This window comes from Fopius arisanus, unplaced genomic scaffold (genome assembly GCF_000806365.1).
Source record: "Fopius arisanus strain USDA-PBARC FA_bdor unplaced genomic scaffold, ASM80636v1 scaffold00027, whole genome shotgun sequence".
Lineage (NCBI taxonomy): Eukaryota > Metazoa > Arthropoda > Insecta > Hymenoptera > Braconidae > Fopius > Fopius arisanus.
In genome coordinates, this window is record NW_011887766.1 from 1,005,101 (window position 1) to 1,027,059 (window position 21,959).

Genomic DNA, 21,959 nt, shown 5'->3' on the forward strand with positions numbered 1-21,959 from the left:
GTCACATGAGAACCCATCACATAATAATTTCCCCTATTTTCAAATCTACATGACTCTGTGTACCAACAATTTCTTAGTGGCCCTGTTCGGGCTGTTTGGGCACAATGTTTTGCAATAATAAAAATTCCACTGTCAGGGTTAAAATTTACTCATTGGCCTGGCCAAGGTATCTGGATCTGCTATGGAGCAGCACCGGCTGGTAGTTCCTTGTTGAATTGACACTGATGAGTCATTTATGTCGCCGTAATAACAGATGTTCACCGATGGTATCTATCAATATATGTATATTCTGCAATACAACGAGACCCAGTCGAATGTCACGACTCATTGATGAGAGACGTCGATTGTTATTCCCCGATAAAGATAATATGCTTTGACTCATTCTTTGAAAAAATGTGTCGGTGGTGAAGAGAAATTGTGAGGACTAGCTTGGGTGTTGAATCGATATATTCGGGAATAATGTTTTACATTGAGTGTCAGCTGAGTTCAAATACATGTTAGGAAGTTTTTCATTGTAATGGCTAGACAGAGTCCGGGTAAAGTGACGTTGGGGATGATGAAAGGTACGGATAAATTTTAGAAAATTATTCCTTAATATTCTATAATTTTTTGACCTTGTCTTGATTAAGTCGGCGCTAAGTTCTATTTTACCACATGCAGGACTATTTTTTAGTGACTCATAATGCTCCAAAAAATTTGGAATTAGTGTCCAAGCTAGTTGTGAAGTGTATTCTCACAAGTTTTCTAATGTCAAAAATTATTTTAGGTAAATCAATTACCACGTCAGTCCCAGTCATTCGTTACCATGCAAGTGACGACGAACTAGAGGAACTCTATCCTAGTACAGACGATGAGAAACCAGCATCAGAGAAGACAACGCCAAATTCGAGCCCTTTCAAAACAGCAAAATTTAAGTCTGACAGTAACTCAGAGAGCAACGAAGATATCTTAGATATACGTTCATCTAGTCTTGATTTTTCTGAGGGCACACCACCGTCAGACCCCTGGAAAATGTTGGCAGATATCAGAGGGAAGATAACAAAGACCTTCGAGGAGAAACTGTCGGAGATAAAAAGTGAAAAGAAGGATAAATTGAAGAGGAGAAGCCGAGAAAACTCGAGTGTCAGTGACACAGAGGATTTGGGGGATATTACACCCACTGAGGACCCAGTTTTCGATAAACCAGAGAAGGAATCCTCACCCTGTTTGAAGAGGCGAAGTCACTCCTCCAGATTCAGATTCTCCTCAATAAAAACCGGATTAAAAACAAATAACATGGAGGACAGTGTGGAAAGTGGAGTTGAGGCAGCTGAAGTTGAAGAAGTTGAGACAATGACCTTCTCCGAGACATCAAATGAGCAGAGCACAGAGGTATCCACAACAAAAGCAATAAATATGATCCGCCAACTTATGTGCACAGCGAAACCACAGACTGAAAGTGTTAAGAAGCCAAAACTAATTTTCAATGAATTAAAGACAAGTATAATCCATTGTGCAGTTCTATTACCACTTATCCTCTTAACTTTTTATATGATCCCATTACCTCAATACATAATGGGACTGCTAGCTGGTATTCTCATTGCTGTATCAGTCGAGAGGACACTATCTAGAATAGTGAAGGTTTTGAAGATGCCAATAGTGGAAACTCCACAGGTTGACTCATCAATTTCCGTGTTGGAGATTCAAGCAGTTAAGGAGCACGCTGTAGTTGAAAAGTTTGAGGGGTGGTTGAATGAATTACCACGTGATTATGATCCTCAGAATTATCACGTGGCGAGGACAAACGCAGTTTACTTCAAGTTGGAGGGAGAGACTTTGAGGATCATGGAGACGAGGACGAGGGTGCCTAAAAGGGCTGTGTGGAATGAGACTCAGCTCACAGCTAGGTATACCAGGAAGAGGGTTTATTCACTGGTAGGAGCTAGTATTGAATTGCTCCCTGAGGGACTCACCAGAAGACGACGATGGAGCAAGAAATATCCAATTTGTATAACTTTTGCACCTGAGGGGATCGGCGATAGTGTCGTCATAGAGACACCGTCAGATGACGAGCTCCAAGAGTCTGAGAAGGAGAGCCACAAAATCATTGTCGAGGAGGACGAAACTGACGATGATGTCTCTCTATCAAAGGACCTGAAGGAGGTATTCGAGGACTGCCAGGATGAGGAGGACGACACAACGTTTAAAGTATTCGTATTTGGGAGGACTGATAGACAGAAGGAAGACTGGTGAGTTCAAAATTCTCTTACGAGAGTAATGGTTGAAACAGGATACCCCTTTTTTCCGAATATTATGTTGGGTTTCTACGTGAATTTTTTCGCGGTGGCTTTTTCCTGAATAAAGTTGTGTGGTTTAGACTGTAATTTTATGCGATAGGTACAGGCGACTGGTGTCGGCGGCCAAGGCAGTTGACAAGCGGAACTCAATACCGTCCACCAAGGAGTTGACGATATCATCAAGCTCTTCGTCATTATCGCAAAGCAATGGAGATGGAAAAAACTTGACTCTGAGTAATATCGATACTCCACCAGAATTGACTTACAATTCATACATGTCCAAATATACTGATGTGAGTAACTACAATAAATTTTCATTTTTATCCCACATCTATCGGTAATTCTTGAAAATTTTTCTGAATTTCAAATCACCAATGATCAATGATTTTCTTTTTTTTTTCATTCAGATCCAATCAATTCCAACGGATTCCAATATAACACCTGCGGACAACGATATTTTATGGCTCAACGCCCTCTTCGGTCGTCTTTTATTCGATATGCACAAGTGTCCCGACATGATAAATGTCATCCAGGACAAAATTCAGCGGAAGCTGTCCAACATCAAGCTGCCATATTTCATGGAGAGTTTAATGATATCAGAATTGGTGATTGGCCAGAGCGCACCTTTCATCCACAAAGCCAGTAAACCAACAGTCGACCAACGTGGTTTATGGATTGATCTAGACATTTCGTATGATTGCGGTGTAACAATGACGGTGGAAACCAAGATCAATCTGATGAAGCTTACGAAGGCGGGCTCTGTGTCCAATAATTCAAATGATAGTGGAATAAGTGATAAACCACAACCTGCTAGATCTCCAATGTTCGATAGTGATGTAGAGGACAGTCCAGAAACGTCCACTGAAGACGAAGAGAGTATTCACATGCCAGCTACTTCGTCCAGGGAGTCAACGTAAGTTTAAACAATTCAATCTCAAAATATTTCACAAAATACAATTTTCAATTCGTGGATAAAACCCTTCAATTTTATTCTCAGACCAACACAATCGTCCAGTCGAAAGTTTCTGAGCATGGTTGACAAATTGGCAGCAAACAAATACTTTCAGCATGTGAGTGTCTAAAAATATTCCAATAAACTCGAGGCATTGAATATCGAATGCCACATGTGTCCTCTCAAAGGCGCTGAAGTATTTGACTGTTTTTTTCATGTTCTTTCGTCGTGCGAGAATGAATAGAATGGTCTCGCCAGCTTAATTCCATATGTTCCTAACTGCTTCACAAAAAATCATTAGAAAAAAGTGATTTTAGTCATTTCGGTATGTTCTTTGTAGGCTGCAGAGTTGTCATACGTTCGCCGAGCCATGGAGGGTGTTTCCAATACTGAGATCCGGTTGATGGTCAGTGTGTCCAGCATTGAAGGCTGTTTATCCATTAACATTCCACCTCCGCCGTCCGATCGCCTGTGGTACGGATTCAAACCAATTCCAAAAATTAATTTGGATGCAAGACCAGCGGTTGGAGAGCGCGCTGTCAATATTGGATACGTAACTAATTGGATAAAAACGAAATTACTCAAGGAATTTGATAAAGTCGTTGTATTGCCGAATATGGACGACCTTGTGATACCGTTATGCCCGAATTTTCCAAACCTCCGTTAATTGAACTACTGAGTAATTACGGGAGTGAAGGACAGGTGGAAAATTATATAACAAACGTATTCGGCGGTTGTGTGCGACTTTTTTTTATCAATAAACCTTGTGACTAAGGAGATTTGGAGCATTCCAGGTGACGTTATCCAGTTTCGATATTTTTACCATGATATTTTGCTTCAAAAACTATTACTACTCATTTTTATGGCTATCTGCCGTCGTCACTGAAAATGTTTCATTCAACAGTGGGATGTTTATTGAAACATAAATGATATGAAAAAAGGACCGGCCACTGGAATGTCTTATGAATTACATTATAAACGAGTGAGATTTCGACTTATCTCACCACTTCACCACTAAATTGAACTCAACGTTCGTTGATAGCTAAAAAAACCGCGTATGCTTTGTCACAGTAGAATTTATGATGTGTTTACCAAATGCTTGAAGAGTTACAAAATTCTGGAGTTGAGTGGAATGGAATATATTTTACGAGCTTTTCAATGCAAGAATAAGTAATTGTGCGAATGAAAAAATTGAGCGAATAAAACACTCAATTATGTGGACTCTTTTCGACTTGATTGTTCATATCTAGATTATCTAACAAATTGAAGATAAAATCGATATTTAAATCAAATAACCTATTTTCTTATTCCACTCGATAGTCAATCAAGTAATGGATGATACCTGTTCTCTTCATATTTTCCTTTTCATGTGATATTTTGTCCAATGTTACCGCTTGATCGGGGATGTAATCATGTGTCGATAATAACCATAATTGTGATGTCGGGTGATTTTAATATCTATTCAATGATAAACATTGAGAGTTTGCAACGAACACTTAAGTGACATTTAGTCAATCGAATGAATTTATTTACATAAATCAATTTGCTGAAAATTCATAAAACATTTTTGCTTTCTTCTATTTTCAATATGTGCAACCGTAAGTTGAATTATGTTACCTGATTCGGCCCTAATTACCTTAGTTATAAAAAAAGTATCATATTAATGGGCAGTAGCTACTCTTGGGAATATGACAATCGCTTGAATTTTTTTTTCGATCAAGTGAATGCTGAAACTCAATGATAAATTGCAACAGTTTTCATTATTTCTATCTATGATTTCTTCCTTTTGGTATTCTGTTTTTTCAATTAACCAAATAATCAACATATAATTAATCATTATTGCAAACATCGCACCTGCTTTTCGTTATTATTATATAATTCTGTATTTATAGTATTCTCACTATTAAACTCTTCAACCACATAAAGTCTGAGTTTCGAAATTCAGAGTGAAATCTTTCTTTCTTGGTCGATACATCTACGATAATTATAACCGGCCGAATTGATTTCCCTTTTTTGGCTCTCTTCTTCGACCTTTAGTGTATAATAATGATAAATAAGAACTTACCTCGGAAATTGGTAAGCATAGTTGCCCATTTATATGGTATTTTTTTAGAAACTGCGTTAAAGACCGGTTGGATTATCTGGAAAAGATAATTTACTCCAAAATTGGGATTCCTAATTACTCTGGCAATTAATCGTTTTTTTCAATAATTGTTAGCTAGCATTCTAGCGGTTGTCAACGACTAGAACGCTAGCGAACAATTATCGAAAAAAACAATTAATTGGCGGAGTAATTAGGAATCCCAATTTTGGAGTAAATTATCTTTCCGAGATACTCCATCCGGCCCTTAATCTTTTGCTGGACCAAAATTAATGAGTATGGGAATCGGTGAAAAATATAATATGGAAGTCAAAGGAAATAACAGGAAATTAAAAGAGTAATATATTATAATAATGTGGAGAAGTTAATGGTGACAAATGACATGGACTATATGACTCTTGAGTATTTTCCATGTTTTGTAATTATTAGGAGGACGAGAAGTGTTTGATGTAAAACAATACCACTTCTCTTGTGAATGAGGTAACATAACGAGCAATTGTCATTTCAGGACAAAAGGTAGCTCTTTCTACGTCATTTCTCACCTTCTTCATGCGTGTTTCCCATGTATTTGTTATACGGAAAAAAAAGAAAACAATAAAATATTATATATATTTGTTGATGAATATAAATGGGTGTGGGGTTGTGGTATTAGCAGATCACATTATGTGTGGAATTTTGTTAAAAAGTGATATTCTTTTTTTGAAAATTGAATTTTTTTTTAAATTTGGCGCAAAAACTATGCTATTACAAAAAAAGACGAACAGAAAGAATTCATCAGAAAGTAAAAGAAGAAATGGTACATGCAGAAAATCTTCTGATAACTTGTTTCAAAATAATCTTTAGATGAAATAATATCACACACCTGCAATTTTCCATCGAATACATCTTTTATTGTTCAAAGCTCTCGCGATGATAGACGCATCTTTCAAACATCTTACAAACAATTAATATCACAGTTTGGAGATCGAAATCTTACCATCAAGTTAATTTTTCGTTATGTACAATCAACAAAAAATATATCATCTATATACAATCTCTTTACACAATTCCAAATAAACTCCATCGATATTATTTTTTTTACAATAAGCCTCTAGCTCCTGAGGAGACAGGGTGCACTCTGCAACTCCCTGACAGCCTCAGCCCAGGCTTCCAGCCTGGGGGCGCAAGCCAGTGTCAGATCACCCAATCTCTTTTTCGCCATTATCACAAATTCCCCATGACCATGACGAGCATCGCAGGTCTTGGACACACGCACCCTGATCTCCCTCTCGACGCCGAGATCACCAGAATCAACTTCGTTGTCCTGTAATCATAGGAAAAGAAAAAAATCCAGCGTTTAATTTCCTCTCAACAACCAGTAAAAACCAACAATTTCCTCTCCCCCCTCAAATTAATATGAAAAATGAAAAAAAAAAATGACACAGAGTGTGAATTTCAGTTCTTTGAAAGTTTCTCATAACAACTAATGACGTTTTAATGATGAAATTATAGGTATAAAAAATGGGCGATTATCCCTATATCTAGAGTCTACTTTATATAATTTTTGTAATGAGATTCTAATAAAAATCTACCTCATTCTCCTCGACCCGCCTGAGTGTCTTGGTCACCCTGAGGACAAGTTCAGAAGCATCAAGATCCGGTCGTATCTCAACAGCGCTAACCGTACCCCTAGCAACGAGATCACTCTTGCAATAAGTCTCAGCCAATTCCTCCTTAGTGCATGGCCTACACTCAGCCTCCTCATCTCTCCTGACTATTTTTCCATTCTCATCAACTGGCTCGAGTTCAAGATCATAACGTAGTTTAACTGTGGTATGACCGGGCGTGGGCTCATCCGCCTCCACGTATAGAGCAGCAAGCTGTCCCCTCGAGTGGAAGCAACGATGTAGTGCCTCGTGTTTACCATCTCCTGGCGCATAAACCGGTCTCAGTGTGCCTTTACCCTCGAGGTAAACTCGAGCTGGGCCTGTTACTTTGATGCAGCCACGAAAACTCCTGCCGTCACCACCACCAGACAGTACCACCCTCAATGCGCCCCGGGGGTAGCGCCAAGACACTGTACCCCGTGAGCATCGCAAATAAACCGGACGAACTCCTCTACCACCGCCACCACTGCTGAATAAATATTGAGTTTTTCGTTACAAAAAAATCAACAATTTTTATTTCATTTTTATAATATATTTCGGATTAACACGAACACATTTTAATAATTATCCATCATTTTGCAAGATGGAAGGAGAAAATGCTAGAATTATTTCCTCTAGGTCCCAATATTGCTGCGCAATAATAGAGTTGATGAAAAATTTCCTTTTTGTAATTGATTTTTCGATTTACTCAGGTCACGACAATACGACAATAATTAGCCCTTCCCATCATTAACCTATAGAAATGTTTATGTGGTACAGGAGAATAGTTTTATCGGTAAAAATCGAAGCCCCGGAGGACGCTTCAGGAAAAATGAGAAGAAGGGCAAGTGGAAAGATGAGAAATAAAAAAGTATAGGGCGACAGGGAGAGCCCTTCCCCTTTGTCATACAAGGGGGGCATGAACCGGTTTCAAAGTCACCACGACCGGTTTACATTTTGATAAAAGTTTACTTTACTCCTGGGGGCTATTAAATTATCGTGTCGCCTTTTGGTATATATACGTGGTAAACGCTCTCGATCCCTTTAACGATTGAGCGGGGCTACATGAACGAGACATGAGACACAAAATTACCAATGAAAATGTGACTCCCAACAATTTACGATTGCATAAATCAATTGACAATTAGGTTTTCTCACGATCCTTTATGGCGAGGGATTTTTATGCTCCAACGACATTTCATCGACCCGATATTCTTATTTTGATTTTGATGAGGCAAACATCAATCGATCGTATCTTTTCCATTGTTAAATTCCCTCTCATTTACCATCATTTTCGAATACTAAAAAAATATTTATCCCCTCTAATTTTATGTCTCCGGTATTTTGATGTATTTTTGCTACCGAGTTTATTCCATTCTCCGATACAAGTGAAATTGGATAGCCCTGAAATTCCTCTCGTCCCTGTAGATATCCATTTTTTGCATCTCTCCACGAGGAATTCAATGATTGGTATGTTCCAATACCATACACGGTAAACTTGAAAGTGAAATAAAAAAGTCAAGAGTGAGCCGGAGAAAATTGGACTGGCTTTTTTTTACAAGTCAAGAGTCTTCTCGAGAGTTCGATTTAAATAGCCAATACGGATTCCAAGGTATTTTGCAACTCCATTTTGTTCCGCTTCCCATTATCATGAAATTACGGTATCCTTTGAACCCATTTCGCGATTCTTTATGACTACTCTAAGTTGAAGAGTGAAAGGCCTGAAGAGTGACTAAGTTGTTGCGAAAACTCGAGATCTCTGGAAATGGAGTAACATTTGTGGTCTTCATTAAATCTCCATTCCTGGTAATGTTGTATTATTTCCGGGATGCAATTAACTCGAACAGAAGAAATTTTCTTTAGTTTCGTGAATGTAAACACGGACTGACGACTCGGTTTGACACGATTTCGCGGAAGAATGGGAGAAAGTTGGCGTCAGAAAAGATTAATAATTCGAGCAATAAAATCCACAATAAAGTGACAATAAATTACGAAAAATTATTTAACCATAAGACAATATAAGAAATAGATTGAATGAGACAAAATGTCAGTGTAATAAGCAACAAGCATAAATAAAAAACGAATACGAACCTTCCAGTCCAATCACACTGATCCGTAGGTACACTGGGTTGCACATGAGTGGGTGCACAACTGCCCAATCCAAGAATCACCACCAAAACAACGATACACCCCGCAGCCCACATGATCCTCTCGATACAGCCCTTAAATAATCTTCTAAACGATATCCCGCAATCGCCGATCACTTCATCCTGACCACGAGATCTCAACTTCCGACAATCCCTCGTAATTCCCAGAAATGACAATGCTCACAATAAGCCTTCTTCTCCGAGGTCAGCACAAGTGCTTGAGTTTCAAAACAGAAGATCGATTCTCCGAGCTCCGTAGGAATTTCACATCCATAAACAGTGAACACAAGTATAGGATTTATCTACGTTACTAGTGCAGATAATCGAGTTTCTTGTTGAGGTGTGTATCGGTGTCACGAATTCACTAGATTGTAATTGTTCATTCCAATGACTCGAATCAATGCCAAAAATGGAGAATTGGCGCACAGGAATTATATTTCGTGGCGGACTCGACAAACATTTCGAAAACACTGAGTTCGGAGGCGGGAATGAAACTGGCGCAGAAACTACCAGAGCGTTCACCCAGTGGTTGCATGCCCCTCGGTTCTACCACTGGTGGGGATGAAATTTTATGGTGGGAGAAATTCTCTCGACTCTACATGACACCAGTACAGCCTTGATGAATCCATTCAATTATTATTTCTCGGCATTTCTCTCTTCTTATTATCAATCCCCCCCCCCCCATGTAGGCATTGTATCTAAAAATTTGGCACTTTTGGGTCAAGATAATTAATTGTTTAAAAGCAAGGGGTTTTAACAGTGGAAGAATTTGATGAAGGATTGTAATGATTTAACAATAAATTATGCATTCTGTCAATGAAGTGAAAAAATCGTGGAAGTCCTTGGCGGTAGTTGAAGTGGCGTTCGAGACTGTTGAGGATATTTCGATTATTCGATCATTTTGATTTGTCGAAAGAGGTAGTTTTGGTGGTGAGTTGAAATTCTAGTGGGTTGGGTCTTCGTGACGGTTATTCAAACCTTGGAGAATGGAAGGTAGTGGGAAGAGAGCAACAAGTTGGCCAGAGGCAACGTCATCAGGATTGTTGGAAAACACGTATGGAATGAAATGATTTTTCACACTTGTTTATTTTGATTTCATTATTTATTTTGTTTATTACCGATGAAATAGGAATGACGAGCGACTTGGCAGAAAAAAGTAAAGAAAGAAATGAATGAGTTAAATCCTCAGGAATTGTTAATTCGTTAATGTTTATCGTTATGCCAATAAAAAATCGTTATTTTTGTTGGAGCTCCACTAATTTATTCTCGTCACGTTTTAATTTTGACTCAAGGCCTCCAAAAACATTTCCAACTCATAAATCAGGATAAACTTGCGGTACGACCACCCGTTGCGAGCACCTTTCCTAACGAAATTACCAACTCAACGACAAACTTCTCGCTCAATTCCCTGTACTGACAACTTTCTAATTTAACTCTGGGTGGAGTTCGTAAAAAATGTTACTGGGAGGAAAAAAAATAGCCGACAAATATGGGGCGAGTTACTCAGAGCGTGACCACGTGGCTTGCGACACTGTCTGCCCTGCATAAGTATAAGTATGAGAGACCTCAAGAGTGCATGCAAAAATGATAAAGTCTTCAATATAGAATCCTTGGTAATGTTTTGATTTTATTGCGGTTGAGTGGCTCTGCATGGCATAACTCTAGAGCTCAAAAAATCGTCTCGAATGTCGAAATTGCCTGAATTTGGCGGTATAAGCCAACGCAAATGTGCCAGCGCCGAATACGTTCTTCTCCAACAGCCTCGACTCCATTTTCACTCACATTTGCCGACCATTTCAGTCAATGATTTTATCAGACATTTTTTCCTGTAATAAAATTAACGGAATTAGTGGATTTGATAAAGGAACTGCAACAGAAGTTCTTTAGTCGTTACGAACGATTCTTCCATTCCATGGGCAGACAGTGATGATGATTATTACTCACTTGCATTCATTATGTAATCTTGTAAAAACTCGCAATTTGGGAAGAAACAAACTAGAATCAGTGAATTTTGCGTAACTTATACCATCAAAATAAAAATATATGGCAACTGATAGTTGACAATGAAAAGACAAGACGCGGCTAGAACTGTAATTCTGTGATGAATTGACATTGCATTCGAATTGCCAGAATAATTCCCCTGCACCAATAATTATAATAATTGTTTCCATCCGAGTGGAGTGGACGATTGATGAATCAAGACAAGTGAACTTCATTATTACCCATAATTACCTTCGTATAAAAAAGACAAATTTCAAATAAATTTAAACATGACAGGATTCTCAGTACTAATTTCGTCTGAGACAGTCATTTTCTTCTTACTTGACCCGAAGACATCTGACGTCATTCAGTCTCGACATAGCACAAAGTGTCCATGATAAAGAGCCACAGTTGGAAACGATTGAATGGGATGCGAGAGCCGCGGTACAATTGGACTAAATTACATGAAATGATGAGCACGCGCCGTGCCCCTTCAGAAAGCAATTGGTTCCCTCAATCTAACATCCCTGCCGCCTCTCCTATCTTTTAATTTATTTACAAGAGGCATAAAATTCAAATAGAACCGATATGCTGCTGGTAACAAAGAGACAGAGAGAGGAAAAAGTGTTTTTTTTTATTGAACGGTGGAAGAAATACATATAGAGAAAGAAAAAAAAGACAAGTACACTGGTCGGTGATTACGCGTGCATAATACATTCAGGAATCAGTGGGTGCCGGGGGGCACGCGTTCACGTAAGTATAAAACCGACACGTATGTAGTAATCGGTGAGTGTTACATCCTAAGGGGATTTGCTCCCACTTATCGGTAATACTTACAATTACGAAAAAAATTCCGAGTTTCAAATGCGAAAGCCCGTGCCCACTGCTAGCCCTCTGGGCGAACTTGGCAATTTTTACGAGGGCCTTACTCATTTACAACCGCGACCCTCGATTAATGTTAACGATGCAAATGAAGCAGAATGCGAGAGGATACTTCAGACTATGGTAAATCCTTCATCTTGAACAATAACGTTTTTTCACTTTATTGCATGTGAAAATTACACCAAGTATCGGTAGAAATTGTTGCATTGGCGCATTGAAGAGAATAATGTGCCTATGAAATGCTCAAGGCTGTCAATGCTTTTGAATGGCGATGAAGAAATGAGAAGAGTATCGAGGACGGTGTGAAGACTGAGAAAAAGTTGTAAAAAAATTAGGTGCACGTACAATAATAATAAATGATTTGATCATTTCGCTTCTGAATTCAAGTATACGATAACAGCATAATAAAATATTGAGAACTCAAATTGTATTGAGCAATGAAAAATAACAAGAGAAGTTGAAGCACCCTGGCGGTTTATATTGAAAAATGATTATTATTTTTTCAACACTCAGAATAACGGACCTCTCCAGAGTTTTTCTGTGGGAATAGAGAAATCCATCTGACCGAAATGACCAAACAAAATTTGGTTAATCCCAATGAATCTATAATCATCTCGTTACTCCATATAATTACTAATAGATCCGCCAGGAATATTGAGCATAAAATCATGAAAACTTCCGTGTGAACCTACGGTTGGGCGATCTGCTTCTAAAAAAAGTTCAACATTTGCGATGGGGCGGAACAGTCCCACGCCAAGTGAAGTTAAAGAATTTCTTCTTACTCGTGCTCTCTTCTAGCGAATGAAAAAAATGGTCTTAAGGCGGCTAATCGTTTCCCTGGACAAAGAGATTTTTTCATGACCAGTTTCCTAGATTTGGAATCAAAACCCTGAGAGTGACCTCGAGTGTAACCATATCAGCCGAGATAATTGAATCAATTAGCATTTTTCTTGGAATAATTGCAAATTCCCAGGGATGCTTTGCAGTGATGGATTCATTGATTACAAGCCTTTACACGCAGCTAACTGAGTTAAATGTAAATTCATTTATGAATATGTTTGTAAAAGGAAGGGACTCACGCTTGGTCCTCGAAGGTGTGCTTGTCAACATAACCTGGTGTGCACTCGACTGGACACTGATCGTAGTTTGTGATTCCGAGGGTCTTCATGCCAATTTTGTATTGCTCCAGGCTAATTCTCCCACTGCCAGAGGGATTCAAACTTTGAAATAAGCTGGCGATGTGCCTGTCATTGAATAAACCCAATTCGTAGGTAAATAGCTTTCAATCGCATATCAAAATTTTATATAGAAAGTTAAATAATTCAAGTTGTAACCCTCCATATGCGAACTGAATGAATACAATAAAAATGTTAATATTCCTTGTGCCAAGTTGAGAAATGAACAAATGCAAAAATGGAGATTGATCGATAAAACGGGAACATCGATCTCTGTAATAATATGAATTATTGGATCCCTAAGAATAGAAACTAAATTATGCACAACATCGATTTGCCTTGATTGTCAGAGAATGGTGAAATGACTCTTGGTAAAATGGAATCTGTTGAGTCCTGGGTGATGGTTGGATTGACCTGCGAGGGCACGAATAGGGAGGAGGAGTTGAGGACCTGAGAGAGACAATTTGTTGGCGGGTCCTGGGCCTTGATTATAGGTATGCCAATGCTTCCAAGGAAGGAACGTGTAAGAATCAGCCTTTCGATTTCTCAACAAAGGCTGACTCATCCTAAAACTAGTAGAGTACCATCATATAGATATTTTTTTTCTCACATTATATTTTTTGTCGTTTCCGGTTGATTAGATTGAGAAGAAATGAACTCAATGAGATAATTAATTTCCTTCTTTGGCAACTTTTTCGATTTGTTTTTGTTTTTTTTTTTTTTTGCGTGGATGATCATAGAGATTTACTGCGGTTACTTTTACTGTTATTGTTGCAGCCACTAGAGTAAATTTGGCTTTGCACTGTAATCCATGTAATCCATGGGGGAATGCAACGAGTCAAAATGACGGGCGGCTCTTAAAGTTTCAAATTATTGGACATTCTCAACCGCCAGTTTATATTTTCGCTTGTAATTTCTTCAATTTCGTTTGTCACGAGCCTTGTGGCCTCATCGAGCAAAATTGAAGTCCCCTAAAGAACACGACTTAGGAATGAAGGGACGAGAAACGATAAGGCTACAAGCGACAAATTGTAATGGAGCCTGCAACCATCACTTTGGTGGATTCTTGATTTTTTATTTGTCGGTGTTTTCAGTGGGGAGTGCTAATGACTGACGATTTACGAGTTATTTTTCCATTTGCTGGAAGTATGTACTTATAAGGAGGACTGGGTGAGCTTTACCGGGTGGTGAAGAGCAACGGTGGCTCATCCATATCCGACTTGAAGAGCATGCACTTGTTCAGGAGATTGTCCAGGAACTCGATTGGATCGTCTGGCTCTTCTACCAACAAATGGCCTATTAGAAAATTTAAGAGTTCGTATATCTTGTGATTGGCGAGGTAACGCTCAGCTTGCTCGTGTGTGCTTGATGGATACTGAAAATTAAACAATTTACTTTATTTATTTTAATTTACTACCAATAAATCAGTTACAAATCATCACATAACTATTCCTGCTAATGTTAAATATCGCAGAATTAATTTATCAAACTTAATTCGTTTACTGAGACCTTACTGAGAACGTAGGAAGTTCCTCAACAATTTAGAAAAATCTTGAAAAATCAAAGGATATTGGTGATAACTCCTCAACGAACTAATTTGACTGAATAGTATATTTTTCCGTCTTGCCTTCGTCTTGCTCTTGCTCGTTCCGCCAAACTCCACATGAGTAAAAAATCCCATCCCAACAGTCCGGATGATATTTTCCCGTAGTTGGCAAGTGTGTAGTACCAATTCCCAGACGCGAAATCGTGAGAAGCAGTACGGAAAAATTAATTCATGGGAATTTCGATATTTCATTGAAAAGATTTCAGCCATGATTTTTCAATTTTTGAGCATCAAAACTATGGAATGTAAGATCGCGTGACACTTCCACTTTATCTGGTATTCGAAAAGTGCATAAGCCCCGGCGGCGAATTCATCGCGAAATTTGTGGTCATGCTGGGACACTGAATGAACCATAAGTGGTCAAAAGAATGAAAAAACAAGCAACAAAAATACCCGAAATAACGGTGGTGCCTTGGGGCACTATTGCGGGGGCCGTAGGAAAATGACCCTTAAACGTTCCGGATGCCTTCGGTAAATTGGAGCGATTCATCGAAAATCCCTTCGACTAATGGCCGCGCTGTTGAAACGACCTCCACTCCACTTTAGGATAATATCAGTGTAAATCCCTCGTGGCCATCTACAGATCTTTCTCACTTCTCGCTAACTCTTGACCAATTTGAGACTTTTTTTTATTTGCAGCACAACTACTCTCCTTCACAATTCAATTTCATAACTTTTGTTAGAAGGATTGGGGGTATTTTATTACAGTTCCTTTTTACTACTTTCCATCGACATATTTTCAATGCCCATTGGCAATCGAGACCACAACCATTGATATGAGTTACGAATACCCAAGAAGTATCGTCGATTGATAATTTTACATCAATAATGTTGAATTTCTACTTCAAATTACAGGAGATAAAGATTAATCTTTCTTCCTATTTCTCACTAAGTGCTTGCACATGGATAGGAAAAACATTTTCAGGAGTGAAAATTCATCGATTCTCTTGAATGCATTGCTTATTGGGCAACGTGAAATTAAGTTTCTTTTCACTCATCTCCCGAATTCGATATTTCATCATCTTATTTCTCTTAAAAAAAAAATCTTCGAATCTGCCACCTATAGCAATTCAAAGTATCTTGCCTAACATCGAAAGACGTGTGTCCCAGAATTATAAATCCCTAAATAAGAAATATCTTTTTTCGTATCCCACATCTTCTTCCATTCGCCTTCGACGTATCATTACTCTCCTTAAGTCTCTCATAAAGAATTCAAGGTTGTCGAAATAGCGGAATGAATAATGCTCGTCGAGCTGGTTGTGAATCAATGTATACGGCCTCTTTTAACCCGAAGATTATACCCGATGGTCACTACAGAGCTCCATAGAGCGTAGAAAATGCCGCAGAATATGTTACAACAATCTTCGAGTCGTTAGCTTTACCCCTGGCTGTTTACCTAATGTTTTACATTACCTCACATTACTTTCCTTTGAGTGGCACTTTCCGGTGGAAATAGAACGGTGGAAAATTTTCGTGATATTTCAATTTTCAAGTTTTTTCCAAATATTCGTTGAACGCGCTGCCTATTTTTCATCATTTTTTTATAAGAATTTTCCAACTTCCCATCTTCCCACCCACAAAAAACCCTGTATGAAATTGTTTTTAATGATCTACGTTTCCTCCTGATGTTCCTCGAATCCTCAAGATGATGATAAAATCGAAATTTTACGACGTCGCTCTCAATTACTATTAATTTCCAGTTCTTTGAGGAAATGTTTCAACTACACACCTTCCTGCTTCTTCTATCAGCAAATACTAATATTGTCAGCAATCGATATTGGAATTTCCCGTATGATTCATCACTTATTTAATTGGAGGTATTTTAGGACGTGTACCCCCGTTTTTTTCGAGGAATACTTCCCCCGAAAATTTAATCTCGAGGGACATTTACAATTTATTCCAATTGTGCTATGAAGTCGATGGCCCGCATGAGGGTCATCGAATTAGAAATAAAATTGATGTAGAGAAGTTGCTTGCATTTGAAAAATTATATTCGACGAAAGGAAGTCAGGAGCGTTTGTGACAACAAAAGTCCAGGGGCTCCGGGTGAATATTCAGTGGGGGGCTGATGGCCACGTGTCGTCCACGCGAGGGTCGCAATGGATATGACGCTTTTGCAGACCGTGGGAAATTCGTGGTAGATCCTGAGGGAGAATCTATTGGGTGATATGTCACTTGTGCACCGTTGCCACCACACGGTGCGTGTGAAACATTCAACCATTGTTATACCATAAATTTAAACATTCAACATTGGAAACCCATTTACTCCGTTCCGTTTGTTTCTCCCCCAAAGCATGTATAACTGTACTGGGGGACGAACACCGAAGAAAGAACGTAGTTAAATTGAAAAAAAATGGAAAAATTCAAGTTCAAAATGCAATCCGCGAGCGAAGTAAAATTCAATTCAAGTTAGTTCGAACAGAGATTGCATTATTTATTCCGTAACAATTAAAAACCTGTCGTTTTTCCCCCAATGATTGGGGAACTTTATAGCACGTAACGTCAAAATAGCTCGTCAACAATAAAAATGGTTGAAATAAAAAATTAAAAAATGAAAAATTTTCGATAATGCTCGTTTGACTTTTTTGTATTTCATATATTTATATATTATTTCGAGTTGCTTTGAGGTGAAAATCGAAGAGAAGATTAATTCTTCAGTTCGAAACTGATGGGTGATGGAGACAGGAGAAGAATTTCACTACTCGTCATGGATATTATGCACCTCATCAACAATGATTGGTCATAAAATGCAAATGAACCACTTGAATGCTTACATTGGTTGGAGAAAAAGCCGGGGATGATTAAAGGAGAAGGTTAGCGGGGTGAACGGTATAGAGTATTCTCACGCGTCAGTCACGAGGCTCTCGAGGCCCTTCCAATCTATTATTAAAACCTAAGTACTAACTGCATACATATATTCTCCAACCAGCTCATGACGAGTCCCTTTTGCGTCGTAGTAGCGAGTGCAGACGTAAAAGCCTGTGGGAAACTCCAGAGTTTCACACACGACTGAGGCAATAATAAACATGGGGGAACTAGACCCCGTGCCCCTCCTCCATCGTGTGCCCTCAGTGCCCTGGCAACCTATTTACCGTGTTTTCTTCCGAGGTAGAGGTTCTTCCTACCAAAACATCATTATGACGAGAGGAAAGTGACGAACGGTAGGAAACACCAGTAAAAATGCCTAAAGAAATATCAAGGAGTTATCGCCCATATCTTCTCATTTTTTGACTTTTTTGCCAAGTTCAAATAACTTAAAATGAGATAAAACATTAAAAACGAGAAGATATCGGCAATAACAATTTAACCAGTTTTTAGGTGTTTCGGCAGGGTGGAGATGAGTTAGGTATCTAATAGGATAAAATAGATTTTTCTTACAGTGTAGTCATTCTCTGTATCTGTTGTCTGCGTCCGAGGTGAGTCTATGGTGAAATTTAAGCCTTCCGTTGGAGCTTTCGATTTTTCATCCTCTTTGTCATCACTGGCAAGCATATTTTCTTATCCGACAGAAGCAATGCAGCGGTTAGGAAACTGTCGGAGAAGATACTTATGATTCATTTGTTTTAATTTTTCAGTTTTTTTATTTATATTTCTCGGAATTTTTACAGCTGCAGTTGTCATATTTTGTCTTTTGCCTTTTGTTTAATTTGTCCAGATCGTTACACACCTTAGCATCGATTTTTATTTGAATTTTTGGAAAAGAGCAGTGGTTGTTTGAATCTTATTATTTGATCGTCGCTCAGCCTCAGGGCGGCTATCCCCAGGTGAAACCCGCTGATTCTACCCGTCCACTCCTTGTCTGGACTCCAAGTGCACTCCAAATGGAAAAAGACTAGAGGAACGCAATAACCAACTGAGCAATGGCGATTTTCCGAGAAATTCACCCAACCCCTCCTCATTCAGCCTTAAAAGGCTTGAACTTTCTTACAATACCCCATGTACTTGACTCCTCCAACTTCCACCTTCTATTAAAACCAGAATGAGCAAAAACAAAGAAGAGCAATACAATATTCAACATTTACAATGAGAGAGATATATTTTACATGAAAAATTATCATAAAATAAAACACTAAAAACTAAAAATTACTTTCAAAAGGAAATTAAATGGCCAAATTGTTTGATTTGTTCCATCACTTTTCTTCTTCGTCCAAAAATAACGCAACAATTTCGTCCTTTCTTCATTAAATTGATGATTGATTAATTTATTTGTCCAACTATGGTAACATGACGAAAACGTATACTCACAATGTTTCTCGTTACTTTTGTTTCCATTTTTGTTGAGGCTCGAAGCAAGGATCAACAAAGTACCAAGAGCCAAACAAGGCGAACAAGGCGAACGAGACGAACGATTTTAGTGGCAGTCAAGTAAAAATAAAGGTGCAAAAGTCTATGGCCCTAACGACAAGAATGAGAAAGACAGAAAAGGGGCATAGTTAGTGGATGGAGAACCGATTGAGATTCGTGGAGCTGATCTCTGGGGTTTGCTGTAGGGAGAAGGCAAACCGATAAATCAGACGGGCGCGTGCGACACACCGAGCCAACTCCATTCTTCCTTTTATTTTTTATTCCGTACAAACTCTGCATTATGAAAGGTGAACATCGGACAGCAAGATGACTCAGCGGACACCGGCTCCAATGCTCCAATGCCTCGACCAAGAGGGCAGAATTAATATTAATGTCGATACGTTGACAAAAGGGAGAACGCCGCTCTTTTTGATCATTGCCTTGAAAATGCATTCCTCACGCTCGTGCTCAGAACAGAAAATATCCTTTTTGCACTATCGAATCACATGCATTCTTCGTGATTATTGAGATTAAATATATATTATTATCCTTTTTTCATCGTCTTCTCGAGGCTCGGCTTATCGTCTGGAATTTAAAGATATTTTAAGAGTCAATGCTTTTAGGATAATCACTCTGTTGGGACCGTGTTGCTTATCATGAAATTCGAGAGGATGAATTTGGTTTCTCTATAGTCTTTTTCTTTCCTCGTAGTTGATTTGCTATGGCCATGGGCATTAGCAGAAGAGCAATAAATTCTGGAGGAGAATTATCGTCCCCTGACAGTGTCATCCACGTCGCATTGTTTTTATTAGTTTGAGAAAAGTGGTGGTCATATTTTTGTTGGAATTAGCTTGAGAAAATTGCCACTGATGAGGACTAATCGCTCTTTGATACTTTACTCATATAATTGACATTGCCCATCGTTTTGATAATTAATTGGTGACAATGGGAGGAAGTGGAGCATCAGATTTTAATATGGGGAGTGCTCATTTTTATGTTATACTCCTCCATGGTATGTTGTATATCGTCTTCTCGAGTGGAGGGGCGAAGAGTTTTGTTTTTACCGTTATACGTCGACGATGGCCCTCGGAGGAGGTCATTATCTTTATCAATCTCTGTTGAAGCGTTCACTGGCTCCGGTCATTCGTGACCATCTTTGGAAGAGAGTGGACGGCCTTACGGAAGAAGCTTGTGGTATATATGTGTACAAGTTGATAGGACCACTGTGGAAGAGAGACCTAAGATACCTAAGGGCCCCCTGCTGTTGGATAACGCTTTAACTGACTCGTCTTCTTCGGTGGCTTCCATTCCACCTTTTAAACCATCTCTCTCCTATACGAGATACTTAAAACCCGCACGCGCTATACGGATTCTCTTGTATCACTCCCCATTATGGTTAAATCATATTAAATCTTGTCACGTTCTAAGTATACAAAGTTTACTTCTTAGATGGATGAAAAAAGATGAATGCGTGAGTGCGGTACGAGTTTGAGACGGTACGAGAATTTTCAGAGGCACTTCCCATTCATCTCACGTATACCGTATACCTTGGCTCTAGTACAGGAACAACATCATCTAAATGGCATTTTCTAAAGCATTTCCTATTTTTGTCTCTGCTCGTGTTTATAAATCTGTGTGCAGTGCACTAAGCTTCTTCCAACTTGAGTTAAGACTTGGGTTTATCAGGGTAAATATGAGACAGATCTACCATCTAATCTGTCCCTCACCACTCGGCCCAGGTTTTTTTTCAAGAGAGGTTAATTCTGAATGCTGGGGCTGGATACATATCTTCAACCATCAACGAGAATCTTAGGGTTCCCAAAAATTGAACCATCCGCACTGTTCACTCATACAGTTTATTTTGCCTCCCAGTTCAAATAACGTGCGGTGACTGTGCGAGTACGAAAAACTTTGCACCAAGTGACACCGGAGGTTTTGTAATTTGAGATTGAGGGTGATGCAGTCTGAAATGGCAAAGGAAAATAGTGGTTTAAGGGGCTTGAAGAGATTGTAAAGGGAAGGCGCCAATCTTGGTGTTATGACGGCGCGGTCCTCCTCCAGGATGGGGCAATGTTTGTCGAGCCGACCCACAAAGACCTGACTAAGAATCTCAAGTGCAAGTTCTTCGCTTACCCTCCCTCCTTCGTTTTTAAATATTTGTTTAATGTTCAGGCTTGTGAATATCTCCACAAGGATAAAACTCAATTTTCATTTCTGATATCTGTTTATTTACAATTGGAAACTGATTACACTCGATCTTGCATACTTATCCGGTGTTTCTTAAACTATCCTTGTTGTACTTTATTTCCATTGCCTTCGTTCTTATTTTTTTACTCATTTATTTTCCATGATTTTTCAATATTTTGTGCAATTGGCGAGAATTCTAAATAAGAGGAAAAGGACGACACAAAACACAAATCCCAAGGGTCTTTATAAGCCTATTATTAATTACATGAGTTGCTTCATTAATGATTATTAGTATTGGATTATGGAGATCAAAATAAATAAACACTTGGAGAATTTTAAGACTGAGAATTATTATTAAAAATTATAAGACTCTAGACAGTTAAGAGGTACTTTACTGAATGAAGACTTACAACGAACTAACTAAACATTACTGGTGAGGCCCACGTTAACCAGAAGGCCTCTCCAGAGGGCAATATAATTTCTCCTTCCACCCTCAACCCTTGGATTTTTCTCTTTCTTGACCCTCTCTGGTCACCAGATGTATTTTGGGAAAAACCCGCAAGGAGAAAGTCCCTCCGGGAATTCCCTTTTTTTTTTTGTTATAACCTAAAGGAAAGGTCCCACAGCAACAAAGAAATAAATATTTCATAAATGCGGAAATATAAAAACTCTAGAAGAGTGAATTTTGAACTCGGGGGAAAACCCCGAAATCCAATAATTAGGATATCAATAGTTACGACGTGT

At 38.7% G+C, this 21,959-nt stretch overlaps 3 protein-coding genes across 4 annotated transcripts; 1 reads left to right on the forward strand and 2 right to left on the reverse strand.

The window, feature by feature from the left end:
• Positions 1-81: 81 nt before the first annotated feature.
• On the forward strand, positions 82-4,449 carry LOC105265103 (testis-expressed sequence 2 protein). The gene is made up of 6 exons (XM_011302412.1): positions 82-563; positions 767-2,228; positions 2,377-2,569; positions 2,684-3,189; positions 3,274-3,346; positions 3,569-4,449. Exons 1-6 carry the CDS (start codon positions 518-520, stop codon positions 3,893-3,895), a joined length of 2,607 nt encoding a protein of 868 aa, XP_011300714.1. The 5' UTR covers positions 82-517; the 3' UTR covers positions 3,896-4,449.
• Positions 4,450-6,197: 1,748 nt separating this feature from the next.
• LOC105265104 (meteorin-like protein) lies at positions 6,198-9,614 on the reverse strand. 2 transcript variants are annotated; one of them, XM_011302413.1, is made up of 3 exons: positions 9,046-9,614; positions 6,901-7,444; positions 6,198-6,632 (listed from the first exon to the last, which is right to left on the reverse strand). In XM_011302413.1, the coding sequence occupies exons 1-3, from the start codon at positions 9,156-9,158 to the stop codon at positions 6,420-6,422; spliced, it is 870 nt and encodes a 289-aa protein (XP_011300715.1). In that variant the 5' UTR covers positions 9,159-9,614; the 3' UTR covers positions 6,198-6,419. The 2 variants fall into 2 exon arrangements, with proteins under 2 accessions (XP_011300715.1, XP_011300716.1); XM_011302414.1 differs by having other exon boundaries at positions 6,901-7,441; positions 9,046-9,613.
• Positions 9,615-10,708: 1,094 nt separating this feature from the next.
• LOC105265106 (uncharacterized) lies at positions 10,709-19,028 on the reverse strand. Its single transcript, XM_011302415.1, has 6 exons — positions 18,990-19,028; positions 18,412-18,709; positions 18,123-18,275; positions 14,320-14,513; positions 13,043-13,207; positions 10,709-10,927 (listed from the first exon to the last, which is right to left on the reverse strand). Exons 3-6 carry the CDS (start codon positions 18,234-18,236, stop codon positions 10,876-10,878), a joined length of 525 nt encoding a protein of 174 aa, XP_011300717.1. The 5' UTR covers positions 18,237-18,275; positions 18,412-18,709; positions 18,990-19,028; the 3' UTR covers positions 10,709-10,875.
• Between the last annotated feature and the right edge of the window lie 2,931 nt (positions 19,029-21,959).